The sequence below is a fragment of the Harmonia axyridis genome, chromosome 3, assembly GCF_914767665.1.
Source record: "Harmonia axyridis chromosome 3, icHarAxyr1.1, whole genome shotgun sequence".
NCBI classification, from domain to species: domain Eukaryota; kingdom Metazoa; phylum Arthropoda; class Insecta; order Coleoptera; family Coccinellidae; genus Harmonia; species Harmonia axyridis.
In genome coordinates this window covers 12,678,687-12,700,110 of record NC_059503.1, presented here as the reverse complement: position 1 = coordinate 12,700,110, position 21,424 = coordinate 12,678,687, and the positions used below count along the sequence as shown (strand labels likewise).

The following is a 21,424-nucleotide window of genomic DNA, read 5'->3' as shown; positions in this document are numbered from 1 at the left end:
ATAAATATTTTTCGTTTCGTTCTATATATGACTTTTTTAGATTGAAAATATTTATAAAGGGTACGACATGCGCAAAGGTGGAATTCCCGGAATTTCTATATATCGAATTCAGTTTGCCCGATATTGATGAAAGTTGGTGTGGACATTAGGAAAGGGCAGAGAAAGGTTCCATAGAAAGGTCAGATCTTGATCATGGGCAAAGGTGAAATACCCGCATCTCAATCTTTTTCGTTCTAGTGGTCTGATTTTGATAAAATTTGCCTTGAGCAGCGGTATGGGAATTCGGGTTGGAACATTTAAGGTTCCATAGGATTTTAATATTTCTGGATTATACAGTGTACACATGCAAGTGTAGCGGGACATAATAGTTCCATCTGAAACTAAATACGAAGTCTTGACAAAAGCTGGTGTTTGAATTTATTTAGCCTGACAAGTTGTTGACTTTTTAAAATGCCCACCGATGGCACTTATGGTTGGGAAGGTTAAATAAGTAATAACTAGATACATCAGATAATTTTGTCGATTTATATTTACAAGGAGATGTTTAAAATGACCTCCGTTCTGATATATGAAAAAGAAGCTTCGACATCTAACTTGTTGGATCGCCTGTTGAAGCTTTTCAACAACAATCTCTTGTGTCGGGTTGACTTATTCAAATCAAAATCGAAAGGGAAAGTCAGGAAAGTAATTCGGCCTAGGAGGTCAATATACTGGATCACGCAGTCAAATATACCTGCGATGATTCGTCTAGAGAATAGTCACAAATGAGCTAGGAAATTACATTTAGATAATTGTGGCAGTGACGTGGAAGAGGTTAAATGTAACGTATAAATCAATGAGAAGATGAGGTTATTTCCTGACTCGATCATCGTGGAAGCGAAAAAAGGTATTTATGGTTTTGCCTAGATACATTAAACATTACCTAAGTGTTTACGATCCCAGTCTGATCATTAGCATTGCTATTTGTGGATTAATGAAAATTAGTTTTAGATGAAATGGATGAAAGGTTTCAGATGAAATTGATTGCAGAAGCAATTGTAATTATAGTTGAAAAAAAATATCTAATGACCTTCATTGTAGCAAGTTGAAATTCAAAATAAACTATCGACGGCAAATTATCTATTTCATTTGAGCACTCCTCAGACACGTTCGGACTGATTTGACTGTCCCAAAACCAGGATTATGACCGGTATAAACATTGCTTGAACAGCTTCACTGTGAGTCAAGGTTTCGGTTCGAGCTCGCCAATATCTGAACAATCACACTAGTCCGGACCTCTGCTGTTACAAACCTATTAAATCACCGAGCACATCTTCCGACCGTAACTTCAACCGCACACGCCCGATAAAATTTGCCGCATCTCCATGAATTAAACCGCAAAACAAAAGACACACAGTGATCGATACCTACCGGGACAATCCCTGCATGAGCGATAGCACTTCTGACAGCCGAAATCCGTTTTATAATATCCCTCGGGGCAAGTCGGTCTGCACTGACCGGCCATCAATTGCCACCCGGACGGACATGTGACGCACTCGTTCTGCAACGGACCGCTGCATGTCTTGCAGCTCATGTAGCACCGCTGACACTGCCCTTTGTCGCTGTAATAGCCGGCTGCACATGTGGACTGACACTCGCTGCCCTGGAGCTGCGAACATAACTCAAGTTAGGATAATATGATGCATGCGGGGGAGGCAACGAAATTCCTTTGAATGGGGGCGTGTTAATTTGTAGCGAGTTGTGGGTGGGATTGAATGTTCGGAGTGAATGGAGAAGGTTGGTAACAATAAAGGTGTCTGCTCACTAAGTCACCGACAATCTGTCTATCTGACTGTTGATTTTCAGGTCGTTTGTTTTCTCTGCACTCGACTCAAATCGACATGTAATGTACCTGCATTAGTGTAACAATGGTCTTTCACGGTACTTGTGCATACAACTTTCTCATTCATAAGGTTCTCAGAAAGATACAATTGAGAATATCTTTCCACTACCCTAATTAGTGTGCAGGTACCATGATACCATTGCGCAGGCATACAACTTAGAGAATAAGAAAAGGAAGAAGAAATTCAGGGTGGACAATATGATTTTAAATTGGTAACCCAGGTTTATACCTGGGTTACCAATTTAAAATCATATTGTCCACCCTGAATTTCTTCTTCCTTTTCTTACTTTATAGTAAGAGTAAGTTACGAGGTGATGACCAGTTGAGTTAGTAGAATGTTCAAGGATGTTTCCAAGTGCTGTACCACAATAGAGTTGTCGTCTGTCGTCCAGCAGTGTTTTAATAATCCCCACGGAAACGCGATACCCCAAAGACAGTTCTGAACGTCAGGTCGCCAGTATGCCAGTAAGGACCTTTAATAATAAGTGAATATTTATCGTTAATTGAGGAAGAACGAAATTTAAGAAAGGAAGATTTGTTTTAAGGGTTTCATTGTTCAAATTTTCTTTTGTTCGTCCCGAATGGTGGGGCAACCAGAAGAATTTTAGAATTTTCTCTTCGGAACTTCAGCTTAATAAGTGAGCAGTACAAATAGTTGGTTCATAATACGTCACTCAATAAGTCCCTGCTCTAAAGCAGCCCTTGTAGCATATACTCACCTTTAATCCACTAGCGCACTCTGTGCAGTTCGATTTGGAGTAGCAATTGGCGCAGGTGTGAAGACATGGCTGACAGGATCTGCTGCTTTCGTCTTGGAAGGATCCTTTACGGCACGCTCCCACGCACTTGGTCCCTTGCAGCATCAGCGGACTGGAGCAGGACAAACAAGCGTGTTCGGTGGGTCCGTCGCAGGACTCACATGTAGAGTGGCAAGGTTTGCAATTTCCACCGTCGAGGTACTGATCTGCATGTAATAAATATTATGTTATTGATTTGAATTTGAAGTGATATGTAGAGGTGGGTACCGAGGCATTGTGATATTGAAGGAAATGAAAAAGTCGATGAACTTTCAAAAAAGGCTTCAAGGTTGTCATCTGTTGGTCCAGATCCCTTCTGGAGAGAATATAGAAGTCTGAATTTCAAGCAATGATAGAAGCAATACGAACGAATATGTAATCTCAATGGCTGTTTTGGTTGAGCAAACATAATATATAAAATTAAATAGCGAAAGCAGTTATGAACAAACTATTCAAAAAAATTAATAGAAAACTAAACTTCAAAGTTGATTTTAGCCAAATCTATAGGTATATGAGCACAATAGGTCTCACCGAATGAGAATTGTTGTTTTGTCAAATTAAAATAAATTATTCCCCATACTAGGCCTGTAAACGTTCTCATCAATGTTAATGACAACAACGCGAGTTTTCAGCACCTACAATTCGATGCAGGGAACGTATTAGAGTGACCTTTCGACCTTGAAACTCTGAAATATCTGTTTACACTTCATCCTCCCGGTATAATCATTTATGCCAAACAATATTCACCGGGCCCATTAGAGTTTCAAAACAACAAGAACTCATCAGCGTTTAAGCTAAATGAATATTCCAACCCTCATTTTGACCGTCTTCGAATTTCAACAAGACCCACATCAATCATGTCCATTTCATCAGTTTTATCTGAGGGTCTGCTCTGATACAGCCAGCCCGATAAAATTCGTGGATATTATGTAGATCCGAGTTTTAATGATTCGTGATGCCACAATGCTACCTTTCAATTTTAACAAGAAATGTATGTCTCTCTGAATGATTCATATGTTTTTATTCCTGATTTTCCACTTATATTATCGCTATCAGAAAATCCATTAGAGAATAATACTAAAATTACAATCAATGACAGATATGATATTCTTCAGCGCTTGCATTTGCTATCAAAGCCAAATGATTAATTTTCACTCACTTAAGAAGAGGTCATGGTGAAATTAAAATTCATTTACAATAAGGAGATAATTCGGATTCAAAACACTGATATCTTAGAGCATGCATTTCATTAACGTAAAATTTCTCCGTGAAAAATTAGTTCGAAATCCTGTATGTAGAAGAATAAGGAAGAGAAGAATAAGAATAAGAAGAAGGAGAAGAATAAGAAGAAGGAGAAGAAGAAGAAGGAGAAGAAGAAGAAGGAGAAGAAGAAGAAGGAGAAGAAGAAGAAGGAGAACAAGAAGAAGGAGAAGAAGAAGAAGAAGGAGAAGAATAAGAAGGAGAAGAATAAGTAGGAGAAGAATAAGGAGGAGAAGAATAAGAAGACGAAGACGAAGAAGAAGGAGAAAAATAAGAAGGAGAAGAATAAGGAGGAGAAGAATAAGAAGGAGAAGAATAAGGAGGAGAAGAATAAGAAGACGAAGAATTAATAATTTAGAACTGAACAGCTTTTCAGGGAAGATTCAACAATGTAGCATTTAAGTCACAACTACCGTACACTCAACGGTTAATTATCTTACCTATTTCGCAACGTTCGCTGCCGTGGGGCACGCATCGCCCCTTGGCGTTGATCTGCCAATCTTCCAGGCACGATATGCAGGTGGTCCTGTTGCATTCCGAGCATCCTGGGGGGCATTCGATGCACTCCCTCTGATGAAGGTCGGAGAAATGGTGTGCCGGACAGTCTTTGATGCAAGCGCCCTCGTGCCAGAAGCGACCAGCGCTGCACGAGATGCACTGCGAACTGTTGGAGCCCCTGCAGGTCTCGCAGTTGTTGTGGCAAGGTTCGCATCTGTAAACATGATGATTATTGAAGGTGGCTATGCATTGATACCACGAAAACACACGAAAATGGGTGATAACTGGAGTCTTCTGCTACCTACTCAACCTCAAACAACAGAAAATTGATTGAGAGGCCCTTATTTTGTTTTAAGTAATTATCTACAAACGAATATTGTTTCTAAAAAGACAAACAAACCATTAGAATACGAATGAAAACAACCTAGAAAAGAGTTTTTAAAGCTTAACTTTAATGCCCTATAAAGAAACCTCTACAGTGAATAATGAAACATGAAAATTTATATGGTCACATTAATTGATAGGAGGAACCCTGAATGTGAAGGACCAAATATTCGTGCTATTGTTAGGATGGAATTCTAGAAGCGCCCGTAGGATTCGAGAATCTATGCAAACTATGTGTTTCATGCTCCATTACCCATCAAGCATGGGGGAAGTGGCTGGCAAGTTTTATTGAAAATAAACCGCCGACATTTGCGGTGTTTTAGAAAACGCTCACATAGTAGAACGTAAACAAGGGAAATACCTCAGACAGCATCTGAAATAACCCATCAAAGCCCTAATTAATCTCGATCGTTGTATAGGCAGTCAAATATTCCGTTATCGAAGTGGGTTTGTAAACAAATGAAGCGAACAGTGAACAACCACCCTGTGTGTGTATGAACGCATAGTTTGTGTATCTATGAAGTTATCTAACAAGGGTGGAATTCGAATAGAATTACAACAGAATGTTAACCTGAATTATTCCTATTCGAATTCAACCAGAGCAACAATTCAGTTTTCAACCATTCCCATCATCAACAGAACGCAAATTGGTTGGACAAACCTGAAAACCACTTATCGAATTATCAACAAACCCAGTTGGGAAGTAATGATGGCACTTTTGGCATTCCTAGGGGTTCGAGTCTTGGGGCATTTTATTTTTGTTTGTAGGCTTATACAGCTTTAATTCTAACATACTTATTCAAACGTTCAACTATTTTTGAAAGAGATCTCTGACTATCCTAACTCCAGTTTTTGTGTAGCTCAGATAAAATCATATAGGTACATTGTTGGTCATTATCTCTGGATAGAATGTGGTAGAAAGAAATGCATAAAGAATGGCGAAAGCCAAACACAAAGTCAAACAACGTTGTCCACTCTTGCCTCCCAAAAACAATGACAGGCCAATTAGGAAGAATAGTGTCATCCCCTATATAAATATGAAATCAGATGTGTTTTGTGTCATTGCACTTGAAAGTTGAATAAATATCACCTAATTCGCTTCAAAGAAATTTACTTCTATACTTCATCTCAGCTCTGTACAATCTTTCATTATCCTGCAATTGATAATTAGTCTACTTACGTGTAATATTCGGTTTCGTAGGTGCCAACTGGACAAGCAGCTAGACATTTGTTCTGATACAAGAGAAGGTGGTGGTCACAGCTTGTACAGTGGTCAGGTCTTTCCTGACAGGCCAAACAGTTTGGTTGACAAGTTACGCAGGTCTTGTGCAGATAATCTGTGGTCAGACGAAAAGAAAAGTTTCAAAATGAGTGTGATACAGAAGAGAAATATGTCATAGAGTATGATGGAAATTATTCTATAGCAGTTATTCGAAATGTGAAATCTGAAGAAGCTACTGTAGCGAAACAATTGTTATTGGAATCTTGAAGAAGTGGAAATAGGATAACTGCCATTCAATTTCGATAAAAATGAATTTCTACCAAGTCAATTCAATCATAGAGTATGTTTGAAATGATGTGAAAAGCGATTTTATTCTGTATGTATTTGAGTGGAGATGTTAATAAGGCAATATGACTATTTCTTGATACAATGTGCCGAATATAATATTGACTTAGATGGTAGTATAGGCAAGGTTCAAGTAAGGATCTTAGATTATTAAATTTCTGTGGTCAAGAGATTATTATCGATAACCAAATCATGAATTGAATTTATATATTTCTAAATCCGATCATATTTACACAATTTTACAAGAAAGGATATTGAAATCTATTGGGAAATCAGTATTCAACAATGAGGATTAACAGAAACAACGAACACAGCTGAGAACAGGTAAAATTTTTACGAAATAAAATACAATGGAATAATCAATGATAGAACGAGCAAATGACGGGAATTTCCTGAATTTATCGAAATGAAGGTTTATTTTAATTAATTAATTAATTCGATTAGAGAATGTTTGTAACATTAGCCAATAAATGTCAGATTCAGGTTTGATTTGCTGTGAAATACCAATCATTAATTAAATTAAAAAAATTACCGTTTCCAATCGTCAGTCTGATAATGTTTTGAGTGATTGAGTTGCCCCAGTATTATTATTCAGTCTTTCACACAGGAACATAGGGCAGAATTAAATTAGAAAATGAATAAAAAAATCGATTTTTGTAGTTATCTTTGATCTTATAAACTGGTATTCCCCTCAAAATGATCATCAATGGCGCAACCAATATACTAAGAATTTGAATTTTTTTCAACGTTCAGTTCCAGACATAGAATATACATTTCCTCTAAATATAAAGATTAGTTGGAGATTATTTTTTTTTTTTGTTCATTGATATCTCGTTTGTTTATTTTTCGTATCTGTTTTGTCATGTTCAGTCCAACTCCCCAAAACAAAATCCTGGCTGCGCCACTGATACTCATAAGATTTTTCCTGAAACATAATGTCGCAAACTAGTTTTCATTTGAGTAGTGAAGTTTTTAAACTCGGAGAACCCTTACTTCATTCATTATATTCCATTTTTCAACATGTTAATGACTCTTCCATTCAACAAGAAACTCACTAACAATCGAATCGACGAAAATCTGGATCCTCCAGATCGGTAGCCGACAGTAGCCGTCAACCAGCGTCAAGTTGTGTTAGTATGTTCGTTTATAGGAAAACCAGTGTTCCAGATTTTCGTGCGTAACGTCGGTCTGGTCTGCATCCACTTAGTATGTTTCTGCCTTCAAACGTATTGATAATGGTTTGCCGAATCTGTATAAACTAGGAATCTTTTGGAGACGTTGTTTTCGAATCTCGGAGCGAGATTTTGCAGTTTTCATATCCTGTTTTCATACTTATGACAAAGATGTAGTGTTGGGCTATTGTCTCTCCTAAATGCTAATGCTAGATATTGCTGTAGACAGGTATACCAGAGTAGGTGTAAAAAACTGATATGGCAGATAGTACTAATGAACATAAGCACAGTTTTCTTACAAAAATGAGTCTTAACTCCTTTAACTACTGATATACAGGTTGTAGTTGAAAAAACAAATAATTTATTTGAAAAACTTTAAAAATGAAGGAGAAATCTTTCAACTTCTAATGCTTCTTGCACATTTCACAAATTTTCAGTGGTGCACCTAAAAAGGTTACTCAACAATACGAATTCAAATTTTCTTCCAGTTATTCCGTTATTTCCTTCAGAATAATAAATTCCAATGCGGATTTCACAACTGGGAAAAGCCGATGACAACTTCTCCGTCTCGGAATATCAAGAAAACGGCCCAGATTCAACCAGATCTTATCCGGACACGTCGTATAATCTCCCTTTCTGCGAAAAACGTTCACTCACCTTCGAAATAGCCTTCAGGGCACTGCTGCAGACAGATGCCGAGATCGAGGACTCGAACGTATCCGGGAGAGCAGGTCAGGCAGCTGTTCGGATCGGGACCGGTGCATGTCTCGCACGCTTCGTGACACATCTGACATACACCTTTGGGGTCGGCGAAGCTCCTGGGAGGACATGCCCTCACGCAGTTCCTACACATAGCGGAGAGAGAGAGAAGTGATTTATTAGAGAAATAACGGGACGTGGTCGCAAAACAGTCGTTCAGTTTATCCAGGCGAAAAGGGAAAATAGTAATATGATTAGGTGGGCACCAGGGGGGTCATTCGGAGGAGTTTCCATGGATTCTGCGCTACGTGTCGAGGATTTAATATACGGGTTTGTTCCGGCTAGAGGCCGTAACTTGGAATGTGGCCTGGTTATTCATATTTTCGCACTTTTCTGGATTATTAGGGAATACGCGCTTTCTAGGTTCATTTGGAAAGATCAATTGAATTTCTTGTCAAACTCGCTGTGATCAGATTTCATATCAATTATGGCCATCATCATACTCAACCCAGATTATGTTACCATCTTTGAACAGTCGTGAATTGAAGCAACAGTACTTCTACGCTCTAACCTTATCCATGATTTCAGGATTAAATTACACTGGTTCAAATAAAAGTCAGCAGTATTAGGTTGTAAAAATTGCTAAAACCTGAATCACGTGTGTTGGACAATTTGGAAAGATCCTTTCGGATGGATTGGTGTGGACTATGTGGTTTCTGGATAAAGAGATGATATTTAGGGTTGTAGAACTCTTCGATGTTATCTGAGAACCAGCAATTTCATGTGATGTGGAGTAGTAGTCAGGAGACTACAATTCAGAAACGAGTGAAACTCAAGGTTTGCTTGACAGAAGTTTATAGTCATGGTAAGAGTAAGCTGAATAGACCAAAGTTGATGAGGTACATCAGTGGTTAAGGAAGAGTATCTTCTTTATAACCATATTTGTGATTAAGAAGATCAGTATCATCTTGAAATAAGAAACAACTCGATGCACGTTTGACAAAACCTTGTACATGGTCAAGATGAGAGACTCCTGAAAATGCTATTGTCAAGTCTTTGAGAGAGATAGGGCGAAAAGAAGAACCCTTTGATATTCTTATGAACAGCACCAAATGTATGTAATCCAGTAGCAATTAAAAAAAAATGGAAACCGAATATTTGCTAGACGAAACCTTATATTATGATAACAAGCAACCTGCTAATTTGAAGAATTTCTCTTCTTATTGCATTAATTCTGCTGATGGGAATTTACGTAATGGACCAGTATTCAACTCTAACATCCAATTTTTAGCATCGTTTTCCTCTAAGACTCTCCTGTTGCTTCAATATGTGCTATGCCAGAGGTAAGCTTTATGACAAAAAATTGCAAGCTCAATACAATAAATACGAGTGCATGCCTTTCATAAGGTCTTACGTAGATTTAAGTATGCAGAAGGGAGACATTCCTCCAGTACTTACCTCTGCCATATCAGAGAATTGGCAAAGATGTGGAAGATAAGAATAAACTAAGATATTAGGACAGCTGAAGGTTATCAAACAAACGGAGCTGACGAAAGATGATTTATAGTCGAAGTGGCCACAAATAGATCCTTCAAAACAGGAAATTAGAAGTTCTCGAGGACTCGAAGAGCCAATAAAACAAACCAAGGATCACAATTTTCATATCGTTCATCCGAATCCGAAGGAAGAGCAGTATCATTATGAAATAAAACACAACTCGATGCAGGATTGATTAAACCTTGCACATGGTCAAGATAAGAGAATTCTGAAAGTGCTATTGTCTTCGAGAGACATACGGTGATAAGAAGAACCCTTCGTTATTCTTCTAAGGAGCTCCAAATGTATGTGATCAAGGAGCAGTTCAAAAATAAATGGAGACCGAATATTTGCTAGACAAAACCTAATATTACGTTAATGCTAACTAAAAGAACTTCTCTTAATATTACATTAATTCTGCTGAAAGTAATTTCCGGACAGTAATGGCTCAATTTTTCAGCATTCAACTCTGACATTCAATTTTTAGAATCTTTCTCCTCTATGACTCTCCTGTTGCTTCACTATGTATTATGCCAGAGGTAAGCTTTCTGACAAAACATTGCAAGCGCAATACAATAAATATGAGTTCAAGCCTTTCATAAGGTCTTATGTAGATGCAGAAGAGAGGCATTCATCCAGTAGTTACCTCTGCCAAATCATAGAATTGGCAAAGACGTGGAAGAAAAGAATATCCAGACCCAGACAAACTAAGATATTTGGACTGCTAAAGGTTATCAAACAAACGGAGCTGATGAAAGATGATTTATTGTTGAAGTGGCCACAAATAGAGTCTTCAAAAGGAACGCGCATTTGAGCGCTGTACAAGATCCACCTGTCTGGGTTTGCCTGCACTTCTCTTCCTCCGGCAAGAAGAAAAACAACAGGAAATAAGAAGTTCTCGAGTACTCGACGAGCCCAATAAGACAAACCAAGGATCACAATTTTCATATCGTTCATCCGTTTCCGGAAACTCATTTATTCCATTCAAGGAAGGAAGGTCGGGACTGATTCTACAAAGAACGCCCTCTGGAAAGAAATGATTTCCGACGTGAATTAATCAAGCCCTCGCATTAATTAGAGCCTGTCCAATCATGAAATGTTTACCGGAATAATCCGTTAATCCCTAATTTAGATTCCGTAAAGAATGGAAAAGATAACTTTCGAGATACTTTGGCTGATTCAATTTCCTCGAGAACTTCGGAACAAGGTGGACGTGGATATTATGTTGGATAAACTGGCGTAGTTGAGGAAAATCGAAGTTTGGATCCGCGAGGATATAATAAAAAATTGGGGCAACCTTGTTTCGATTTGTTCTTGTGGTTTTTGCACCGAGGCCATTCTCTCGGATTTTATGAATTAAAAGTTATAAACATGTAGCCTTGTTGCTTCATTTCGACACTTGTTTTTCTCAAATTCTATGAAAAGGTGAACCAGGATCTCAATTATTTCATGTTAGAAATAATTGTTTTTATACTCTTTTGACAGACCAAATTATGGAACACGAGGAAGCAAATGGAAGCAGCATTAATTAAGAGCTGTCCAATTGCAAAATGTTTACCAGCCTTAGCCGTTGGACCTAATTAAGATTCTGTGAAGAATGGAAAAGATAACTTTCCAGATACTTTGGCTGATTCAATTTCTCCAAGAACTTCAGAATAAAGTGGGCGAGGATATTATGTTGGATAAACTGGTGTTATTTGTGGAAACGAGCTTTGGATCCGTGAGGATATAAAAAATTGGAGGCAACCTTTTTTTGACTTGTCTCCACAATAAGGCCAATGTCTTAGATTATGGAAGGAAAAATATATAAACATTATTATCAATAGTTTTATTGCTTCATTTCGACACGATGTTCTTGTGAATAATAATCGATTTAATAATTTTTTGAGAGACCAACTTATAGAGCAAGAGTGCAGAGCCAGAGCTTCGTCATTTTATAAAAGCTGAAAGTTTTTTTGTGCATGTCCCCTTCACAGGTCAAGACGAACAGCAACTATATAGTATGGGTTGTGGTTATTATTATTATTCACTGAATCGGGGTCGTTGCAGCTCTATTAGCCTTCCGAGAACTGCGACCAATTTGATATTTTGTTCTTAACCGTACCTATTCATAAAAATCCAAAAAGACCGTAGATACGGTTAACAAAACCGACGACATCCTTAGGAGCCTTAGCTATTACTACGTGAGTATTCAGAACTGACTTTCCTATGCGAGTGGTTCTTAGGCCAGTTAGCCCTGGACATTAGCAGACTTTGTGTACGGCTGTTTCTATTTCCTTTCCACAGAGCCTACATATTTCATCTGCTGACAAAAGGTATTTGCACCAACAGTGTCCTGTCAGCAGTCCCACCATTATTCTCAGCTCAGCTCGTGGTAGCTTCAGAAGCTTCTTGGTATAGGTCGGTGTAAGCACCACAAATTTCTCTGCCTGATCAAGACCCATAATGTTTCTCCAGAGGGCTTTTCTATTATCCCATTCCCATTGTTTGACCGCTGCCTAATATTCGTCTTTGCCAAGACCACAGAAGAGCCCTTTTGCAAGTTCATCGGCTTTTTCGTTTCCTTCAATACCACAATGACCCGGTACAGGCCTAGCAGGAAGTAGTAACTGTCATTAGTGTCCAGCAATAGATAAAGAGTTTTCATAAGATATCCCGAGGAAAAAAAAATTGAGCTATATACTTCAACAAAATTAAGGTAGTATTTTATAAACCTTAACTACCTTCCAAAGTAACCACAACCCTCTATAGTCACTGGTCATCTCTATCAGCTTTTTTCAAATGTCGAAGCTCTGGCTGTCGTAGGTTCTTGCTCTATTATGGAACACGAGGATGCAAATGGAAGCAGCACGAATTAAGAACTGTCCAATTGCAAAATGTTCACCAGCCTAATCCGTTTGACCTAATTGAGATTCCTTAAAGAATGGAAAAGATAACTTTCCAGATACTTTGGCCGATTCAATTTCCTCGAGAACTTCGAAGCAAGGTGGACGAGGATATTATGTCGGATAAACTGGCGCAGTTACGCCAACTTTCGATCCGCGAGGATATAAAACAAAAATTGGGGACAACCTTCCTTCGACTTCTTGATGTTTCCGACGCAAGGCCAATCTCCCGGATTTTAAAATGAAAAATGTATAACCATTATTATCAGGCGGCCTCTTCATTCCGCTAGGATCTTACGTGCAAGTTTGCTCTCTTCATTTCCCGCAGAAATGCGTCCTGCACATCAGATCCAAGCCTAGAACTCTTCTCGGTTGTCGCTTGGATAGTAATCTTTTTTGATCATTTCTCTGAGGGGAAATAAATCAGCATCAGGTTGAGAGTAATCGGGGGAATCTCGCTGAGGAAAGGAAATGTGAGTGAGTGTGATGTATTTACTACTCGATATGCTCGGAATAAAGATACACAATGGTACAGCTGGTGATGGCTCTGGTTGAAATTTCATCGTATTGATTCGATGATGTAGAATGTGACCGGTCTCATGGCTTGAACAGGATATTTGAGATCAATGTATATTTTTGTTTTTACAATTCTGACCGTAACCACAATAATTTTCGGAAAGAATTTCCAAATAAGCTTTATACTATTTGAATTGAAGGGTGTATCAATAAGAATGCAATATCTAAAGGTCCAATAAAAATTTGCTTTCTGAAGCAGGATTGGGTTATAAAGAAGACACTTGGGAGTTAGGTATGTAGGTATGGAACAACACATGTGATAAATATTCTCCAAGGCTTATCTAGCAGATGCGCATTTCTTTGTCGGAACTAACGATATTGCATACTCTTGACATGTGACAACTACGATGGTTGGGTAATTGTTGGAATAAATCCATGTCTCTGAATAATCTCAATTCTAGCCACGAATGCAAAAAAGATATTATCAAAAAAGAGCTTGTGCAATGGCTGGATGTTTGGTAGTGGTTCTGCGCTATCATGCAGAAATAATTTTTTTGTAGAGAATGTTATTTTCAACTGAAGAATAAAAACTTATTTATCATTGTACGTTGACATTCGTGATTCGATATTTCAGCGTGTGAGACTTCATGCTTACTAAATTCCATAGGTCAACTAACCATATTCTATAATACATGACATTGTAGTGACTCTGTCTGCTCAAGAGATGGCGTTGTGGGTATTGCGCAACTCTTTACTTTGGCCCCGAGGGATTCATAGGAGTCGCCGCGTTGCAGCAGTGTGACCTCTCCACAATGTTGTGAGAGGGTGTGTCTAAGATCGCTGGATTGCCTTACTGAAGAGTCCACCATCGATATAATTTATCGGATTTGGCACGAGAATTTCTCGCCCAAAACGTAATGAATATCGAGTCAAAATGACGCGCAATTCATATTGTGCTGACTTAATGATACACCCTTCATTTCACGAAATGTTGAATCCAAACGAATTTAACAAATGAGATTGAAATTCAGTCGAAAGTAATCGAAGTCAATGAATAAGTGGAAATATTCATGGCGAACAGAGAAACCTTAGTATCTTTATAGTTGCTCAGTACTTAGATTACTAGAGGATTTCAGAACCAGTAGGAATACTTTATTTTATTGGAAAAGGAGGAGGTTGATGCCTGTCATTAAAAAAAAAAAAATTTTGGAAGGACCATGAGAGGCCGAAAACTCACCCGTCCATCCTGTTGTTCCTACACGCGATACACTTCGAGGGTCCGGACCCGAAGCAGCCCTGGTAGTCGCACTGGTCGTCGCAACCGTCCTTGGTCTCCTCGTCATTTTCGTTATTCTCCAAATTCTGCCTAACTATCGTCTTCTTGCCGTCCAGCGACGTCACACTCTGTTCGGGGTCCGATGCAGAGAACGTGTAGACGTTCGCAAAATTGTTGAAATTCTTGAAGATGTCGGGACTGAAAAAATTATCGGTCACTTGGGTTACTGGCTCCGAGGGAGTGGGCGAGAAGAACGAACCGAGCGGTAGCTTCCACGTGCTCTTGACGTTCGGGCCTAATGTCTGACGTAGCCGCACGGGGTTCACTTTCGTTCCGTAAAACACCAGCTGCCACTTCTTCAGCACGCCCGGTTGGTTGACGCGTCTCTCGCCCGCGTTTATGACCTGGAGGGTCCAGCGCCCAGCTGCCCTCTCGCCCCAGAAATGGACGCTGAGGAATGGCCAGTCGTCGAAGTTGGAGCTGAGCACGTCCCTGGGCCTCTCGAAGAGTAGGATGGACTGTGTGCCCATCGGCGACGTCAACACTATTCTAAGATTGCCTCTGGGGAAGAAGCGTAAGGTAACCTTGCACTGGACGTGCTCCAGGTACCTCACTTCATTCAGGGTGTTCATGCAGGCGTCTACGTCCATGACTAAATTCAAGGCGTCGCCGTACTTAGAGCCTATCTCCCGTTCTTCGCTGATTTCACGTGATTTGCAGATGTGCTGAGGTGGCACGGTTGTCCATTTCTCGGCCAGGTTGACCAAAGCAGACGCGTCCATCAGACCGTAACCGAATTTGTGGGATACTTTTCTCTTCATACCGTTGGAGATCCAACCAGTCTCTTTCTCGAGGGGCGCTGCTCTCGAGGTTAAAACGACCAAGTACTGCATGTCTCTCCAGGTTAGGCTGGGGTTGGCTTCCAAGGCCAGGGCGCAAATCCCAGCAGCTAGAGGGGCGGACGCGGAAGTTCCGGTGTGTTCTACGGTGCAGATGTGATCGGGTCTCAACCTGGCGTCCATGTCTACCGTCGCGACGCTCTTGTCGTGTCCTGGAGTTCCCGAACTGTAAGTCGTGGCCAATGTCGAGGAGCACTCTTCTAAATACCATGGTTTGTAGCTGCAATGAGAAAATCGAATGAATCTCTAGTTCAAAAACATTCGAATAAAAGTGACCACTCCTTACCCTCCTTGCGTGGCACTAGAGATGCTGAGCGTGAAAATACTGTTAGTGTATCCGTCGCAGTTGCAAGAGTCGATATGCCTTCCTCCGTTTCCAGAAGCCCAGACGAAGATCGAACCTTTTCCTTTACGACCGCTTGTGACTCCGTAGATGAAGGCTCTTCTGGCCAACGGACCTGGTCCATCTACCGTCTTTCCATCGTCTTCTGGTCCCCAGGAGGCGCTGTAGATGTCTATGTGTTCGGGGTTCAAGCCCAGAGCTCTGGCTTCAACCGCGTCGTTTACCACGCCATCTAACATTCTCACACCTGAAACGAAGTAAATACGAATAAGTTTATTCGATTAGAGTCTTCATGAAATGAACAAATATTGGCAAAGAATGCATACAAGGAGCGTGCCAAAAAATTAAATGACATGAAAAGTTCTTTCCGTTTGTGATGCTTACATGATCTCATCATCATATTCCTTGATTTTAATTTCCACCTAATTTTGCCATCGGAAAAATACTTTATCGACGCCATTGGCCTAGCAATTGGTAAACAAGGCAACAGATACCGTAAAAGTAATACAGAAAACAGGATCGTCAAAAAAAGTATTCATAACTTTACAGGAATTATCCTGGAAAAATGATTTCAACGAATTTTTTCTCGAACTAACGTATTCTCCTTAATATATTTCTCTCTCAAATATCTCTTATACTGGAAATATTTTATTTTTCTGAACATATGCTCAGATGACCTAATTCTACTTGAACTGTATTTTCTTAGAATTTTCCTTCTGGAATTATAGATATAAGGAAAATTGTGAGTAAAGCTTGTTTTGTCGAGTTGTTTATTTTCTTGAGTGAAAGCAATAGTTCGACAACCAACGACTTACAATCGAGTTGGTAAAAATTGTTATTTATGATGGTTTTCAGTTTATCATTTTATCAATAACAATGCTTTGAAATCGATCAAGAAAGATTAAATGCATCCTTTCAAAGATTTTAAGGTCTCGTTTATTGATGAGCCAATTGCTTTTTCGAAGACGACAGGACTGTATATATGGGGTCTTCCAGGTCCTTATTGGCTCAGTAATAAACGAACGCTCGGAAGCTCCTGATTTCTTGTCAGTATCTTGCCCATTTTTCACTTCGATATTCTATTTGAATTTTTTATGGTTTTGATGAAGCTTTCAACAAAAAATTGCACGAAGCTCAAATATTAGTGCATGCAAAATCTTAACCTCATTGAATTTGTTATCAGGGAAATATTGAGCTCTTTCCCAATATTTTTCTGAAAATTTCTATGGTCTTGCTGACGTTATCCACGAAATTTTTCACGAAGCTTGGAATGCTTATTCTATATAACATTAATGGTCAGTTGGACCATTTGCCTAAACATTGATTAAAAATTCAAACATTGATTACTTTCTGATTTCTTAAGAGAAATTATTACCAGATCGAAATTCGAAGAATACAGACCTTGTGACAGAAAGCACTATGAGGCTCTATGAACATCTCACACCCCTGAAAGAGTTAAACTTGTTCGACATGCCTTTTGGCAATAATTTTTTTTTGGGTCACCTGAAGATGGATGTTAACGAGCAGAAGCCCCGAACACAGGAAGAAATTAAGGAAGTGATCCGTCCAAATAAACAGACCGTTGTAGGAAACAGTGGTTAGATGCCAACTCCCGAGAACGTCTCCAAAAATGTATGGCCGATTGTTGTTACCACTTGACAGATATGAGGTTGGCTTTAGCATCGTTTTTTGTTTACATTGTTCTTTAAACTAATTTTAAGGAGTTTTTGGGTATGCGAGGAAATTAATGCTAATCTTGGTTAGGTTTCAAAAAAGTATGATATTTAATATAATTTAAAATTTTCTATATTCATAGTAGATTCTTCTGAATCCATATTTTTGGAAAACTATAAATGAATGGGGGAAAACAGGTTAACTTTCATAACTTTCCAAAAACCCTTGCAAACTATATATTCAGTTCGTAAGGTTTTACATACGACTAACATTCGATTCTGGGAGAAGGGTTCTTCTTGCGTTGGAATTGCAATTTTCTCGGTGGCTCGATTGGTTAGAGCATCGGACTAGTGATTCGGAGGTTGCGGGTTCGAGTCTCGCTCGAGGAGGTATATTTTCCAAAATGCAAGCCGTGATATTATTTTCACACAGGCGTTAAACCATTATTATCGTATATGGCTCAATCTTTCTCTCTCTAATGTTGGGGTCAATGCTCTGCACTGCACGACAGCTCAAGGGTGTATCTATGTATTATTGAATCACTGAAAAAATGCTAGCGTTGCTACGGCAACGTAATTTATCCGTTTTTCAATCTACTTGCATCTTTGTTCCTTCCCATTAAGCCGATAGTAAACTACGATTTTCGTACTAAAAACTGGGAATTGTTTTACGTGAGCGGAATTGTCAGAGATTCGAACATTAAATCCGGGCGTTGAATTCAGCGAAGGAAAAATAATGTCCATAATGTGTAGATATTTCTACCTGCTCGGAGTTATAGAGCTCCTATCCGGTACCTGATATCCCAACTAAATAAGCCCCAGGGGAGCAGTTTCATAGTAACAATCGTTACGCTCTGTCCTAATTTTTCCAAGGAACGAAATGAAACAAAGGAGAGGGTATTTCAAATTTACAGCTATACACCCCTGTCTCGTAAAGATACACGGTCTCGATGGCTCGATTGGTTAGAGCATCGGATTAGTGATTCGGAGGTTGCAGGTTCGAGTCCCGCTCGAGGAGGTACATTTTCCAAAATGTGAGCTGTGATATTATTTTCACACAGACGTTGAACCATTATTATCGTATATGGCTCAAAATTTCTCTCTCTATTGTTGGGGTCAATGCTCTGCACTGCACGACATCTCAAGGGAGTATGTATGTATTATTGAATCACTGAATAAATGATAGCGTTGCTACGGCAACGTAATTTATCCGTTTTTCAATCTACTTACATCTTTGTTCCATCCCATTAAGCCAATAGTAAACTACGATTTTCGTACTAAAAAATGGGAATTGTTATACGTGAGCGGAATTGTCAGAGATTCGAACATTAAATCCGGGCGTTGAATTCAGCGAAGGAAAAATAATGTCCATAATGTGTAGATATTTCTACCTGCTCAGAGTTATAGAGCTCCTATCCGGTACCTGATATCCCAACTAAATAAGCCCCAGGGGAGCAGTTTCATAGTAACAATCGTTACGCTCCGTCCTAATTTTTCCAAGGAACGAAATGAAACAAAGGAGAGGGTATTTCAAATTTACAGCTATACACCCCGGTCTCGCTGGCTCGATTGGTTAGAGCATCGGGCTAGTGATTCGGAGGTTGCGGGTTCGAGTCCCGCTCGAGGAGGTACATTTTTCAAAATGCAAGCCGTGATATTATTTTCACACAGACGTTAAACCATTATTATCGTATATGGCTCAATCTTTCTCTCTCTAATGTTGGGGTCAATGCTCTGCACTGCACGACATCTCAAGGGTGTATCTATGTATTATTGGATCACTGAATAAATGCTAGCGTTGTTATGGCAACGTAATTTATCCTATTTTCAATCTACTTGCATCTTTGTTCCATCCCATTTAGCCGATAGTAAACTACGATTTTCGTACTAAAAACTGGGAATTGTTATACGTGAGCGGAATTGTCAGAGATTCGAACATTAAATCCGGGCGTTGAATTCAGCGAAGGAAAAATAATGTCCATAATGTGTAGATATTTCTACCTGCTCAGAGTTATAGAGCTCCTATCCGGTACCTGATATCCCAACTAAATAAGCCCCAAGGGAGCAGTTTCATAGTAACAATCGTTACGCTCTGTCCTAATTTTTCCAAGGAACGAAATGAAACAAAGGAGAGGGTATTTCAAATTTACAGCTATACACCCCGGTCTCGTAAAGATACACGGTCTCGGGAAAGCCTGAATTAAATGAATTCGAAAGTTCCATATTCGTTCCGTTCCAACGGTGTACCTATCTGTAGCGCGCCGTTCCCGTTGGACGTTAAACATCCCGAGGGACGATTACATTCTGGAGCCGCGTTATCAATAATACGACCTGGATGCGGAAGGAAACGCCAGATACTTCCCGTGCCAGGGAGGAGAATTGGCCTCCAGACGCGGTTAATGTGAAATTCTTTAGACGCTAATAATTTGTCGACCTTCATAAAAAGATGCTTTTTCTTCACCGTCCGGGAATGGAATGGTTTTACTCTCCGTACGTACCATCAGTTCTCGTTTTTGGTATTTGGCGATTAGAATTATGCCGGGGAAAAGGAGGAAATAAGGTTCAAGGTGCAGGGTTTATCCCATGAGGTTCGTCCGGGAAACTCGTCTAGTTTTAACGGGAGTGTGATATCTTCATTGAAAATTAGAACGAAGGAGGTTTTGGTATGTTTCTTCTCTGGAATGTTAACCCAGTTTCTCCCAGATATACAAGGTGAGGAGTGGTTATTTATTTGAAAGCATGTTAAAATTTCACTCAGTAAATCCCGGATTTACCCAGATAAAACAATTTTTTTTTATGAATTCGGCTTTATTTGTCAAAATAGTCAACATCAAGAGTGATATACAGGGTGTCCCGTGAAGACCACGTCAAACCGAGGGAGAATGTCGATCAAAAAAAAAATATCTCGAAAACGGTAAGACTTTTATAATGGAAATTTAGTCATAGCAGGTGGGTTATCCTTTGATCTACATGCTCCCTCGGTTTGACTCGGTCTTTACGGGACACCCTGTATATAATCGTCCGATCCTATATGAACTTTTCAAAATCCTTTCTGTAGGGAAATTCGCCTTTGCTTCTGAAATAGGCTTCAACCTCTATATTCACTTCACTTCCTCATTAGAATCAAATTTCTTTCCATGGAGTATTTTTTTGAGGTCTGCAGAAAGCCAGTAATAACTGAGGGCCAGATCTGGAGAATAAGTTGATTGCTCAAGGATTTTTTCTGTAGTGACTCTGAATGCCCGAAAGGTGGCGTTGCCGTTGGTTCGCGTCACTCTCTAGCGAGGCATCGGTAGGTTCATAAAGAATCACCGAATTTGTGCAGAGTCGCCTCTCCACGATGTTGTGAAAGAGCGTTTCTTGGGCAGAGATCGTTGGATAATCCAACTGATGAGTCCACCAGCGATCTCGGGATAAAACAACGTAATGCCTAGAGAGAGGGCGCATTACGTTATTGCCTCGAGAAAGCCTAAGTGAATTTGAAAGAGGTCGAATTATTGGTTTACGGGAGGCAGGGTTGTCATTTCGAGAATTTGCTAACCATACGAACAGAAATCTAACTACTGTTATGAGATGTTGTCAAGTGGGTTTGATAATGACCAAAATCGAAAAGAGTAGGCACCGAACGTCGAAGGGCCACAAATGAAGTTCGAGAGTCTTAGACTTATGGCCAATAGAAACCGATTTGCGACAACTCAATCTTTGGATGATGAGTGGTTAGGAGAACAATGCCATCCTGTAACTGTCCGAATGTTTTACTGTCGGATAAGGTCTTTTGGACTGCAGCCGCCCAGATCCCCCGATCTTCCGCCCATAGAGCATGTTTGGGGCATCATGGGTAGAAGGCTTGGAAATTTACCGTAGCCCCCACGGACTTTGGCCACTCTGAGACATGAAGTACAGGTAGCATGGGATAGTATCCCTCAAGAAGAAAAAGACCATCTTATTGCATCAATGCCGAGACGTGTTGGAGAGTGTATAGATAACCGCGGTTGGCAAACACATTATTAACAAATTTATTAAAAAAATTGAAAACC

The 21,424-nt window shown here is 39.6% G+C and overlaps 1 protein-coding gene across 2 annotated transcripts in view; it reads right to left on the bottom strand.

The window, feature by feature from the left end:
- Positions 1-21,424, bottom strand: part of LOC123674477 (furin-like protease 2) — a 272,487-nt gene that overhangs the window by 1,200 nt on the left and 249,863 nt on the right. For both annotated transcript variants that reach the window (XM_045609359.1, XM_045609358.1), the window contains exons 7-13: positions 15,658-15,961; positions 14,434-15,591; positions 8,218-8,405; positions 6,002-6,158; positions 4,380-4,651; positions 2,602-2,846; positions 1,411-1,648 (exon numbers count right to left, since the gene is read on the bottom strand). In XM_045609359.1, coding sequence (XP_045465315.1) covers positions 1,411-1,648; positions 2,602-2,846; positions 4,380-4,651; positions 6,002-6,158; positions 8,218-8,405; positions 14,434-15,591; positions 15,658-15,961 — 2,562 coding nt within the window. The remainder of the gene's footprint in view (positions 1-1,410; positions 1,649-2,601; positions 2,847-4,379; positions 4,652-6,001; positions 6,159-8,217; positions 8,406-14,433; positions 15,592-15,657; positions 15,962-21,424) is intronic.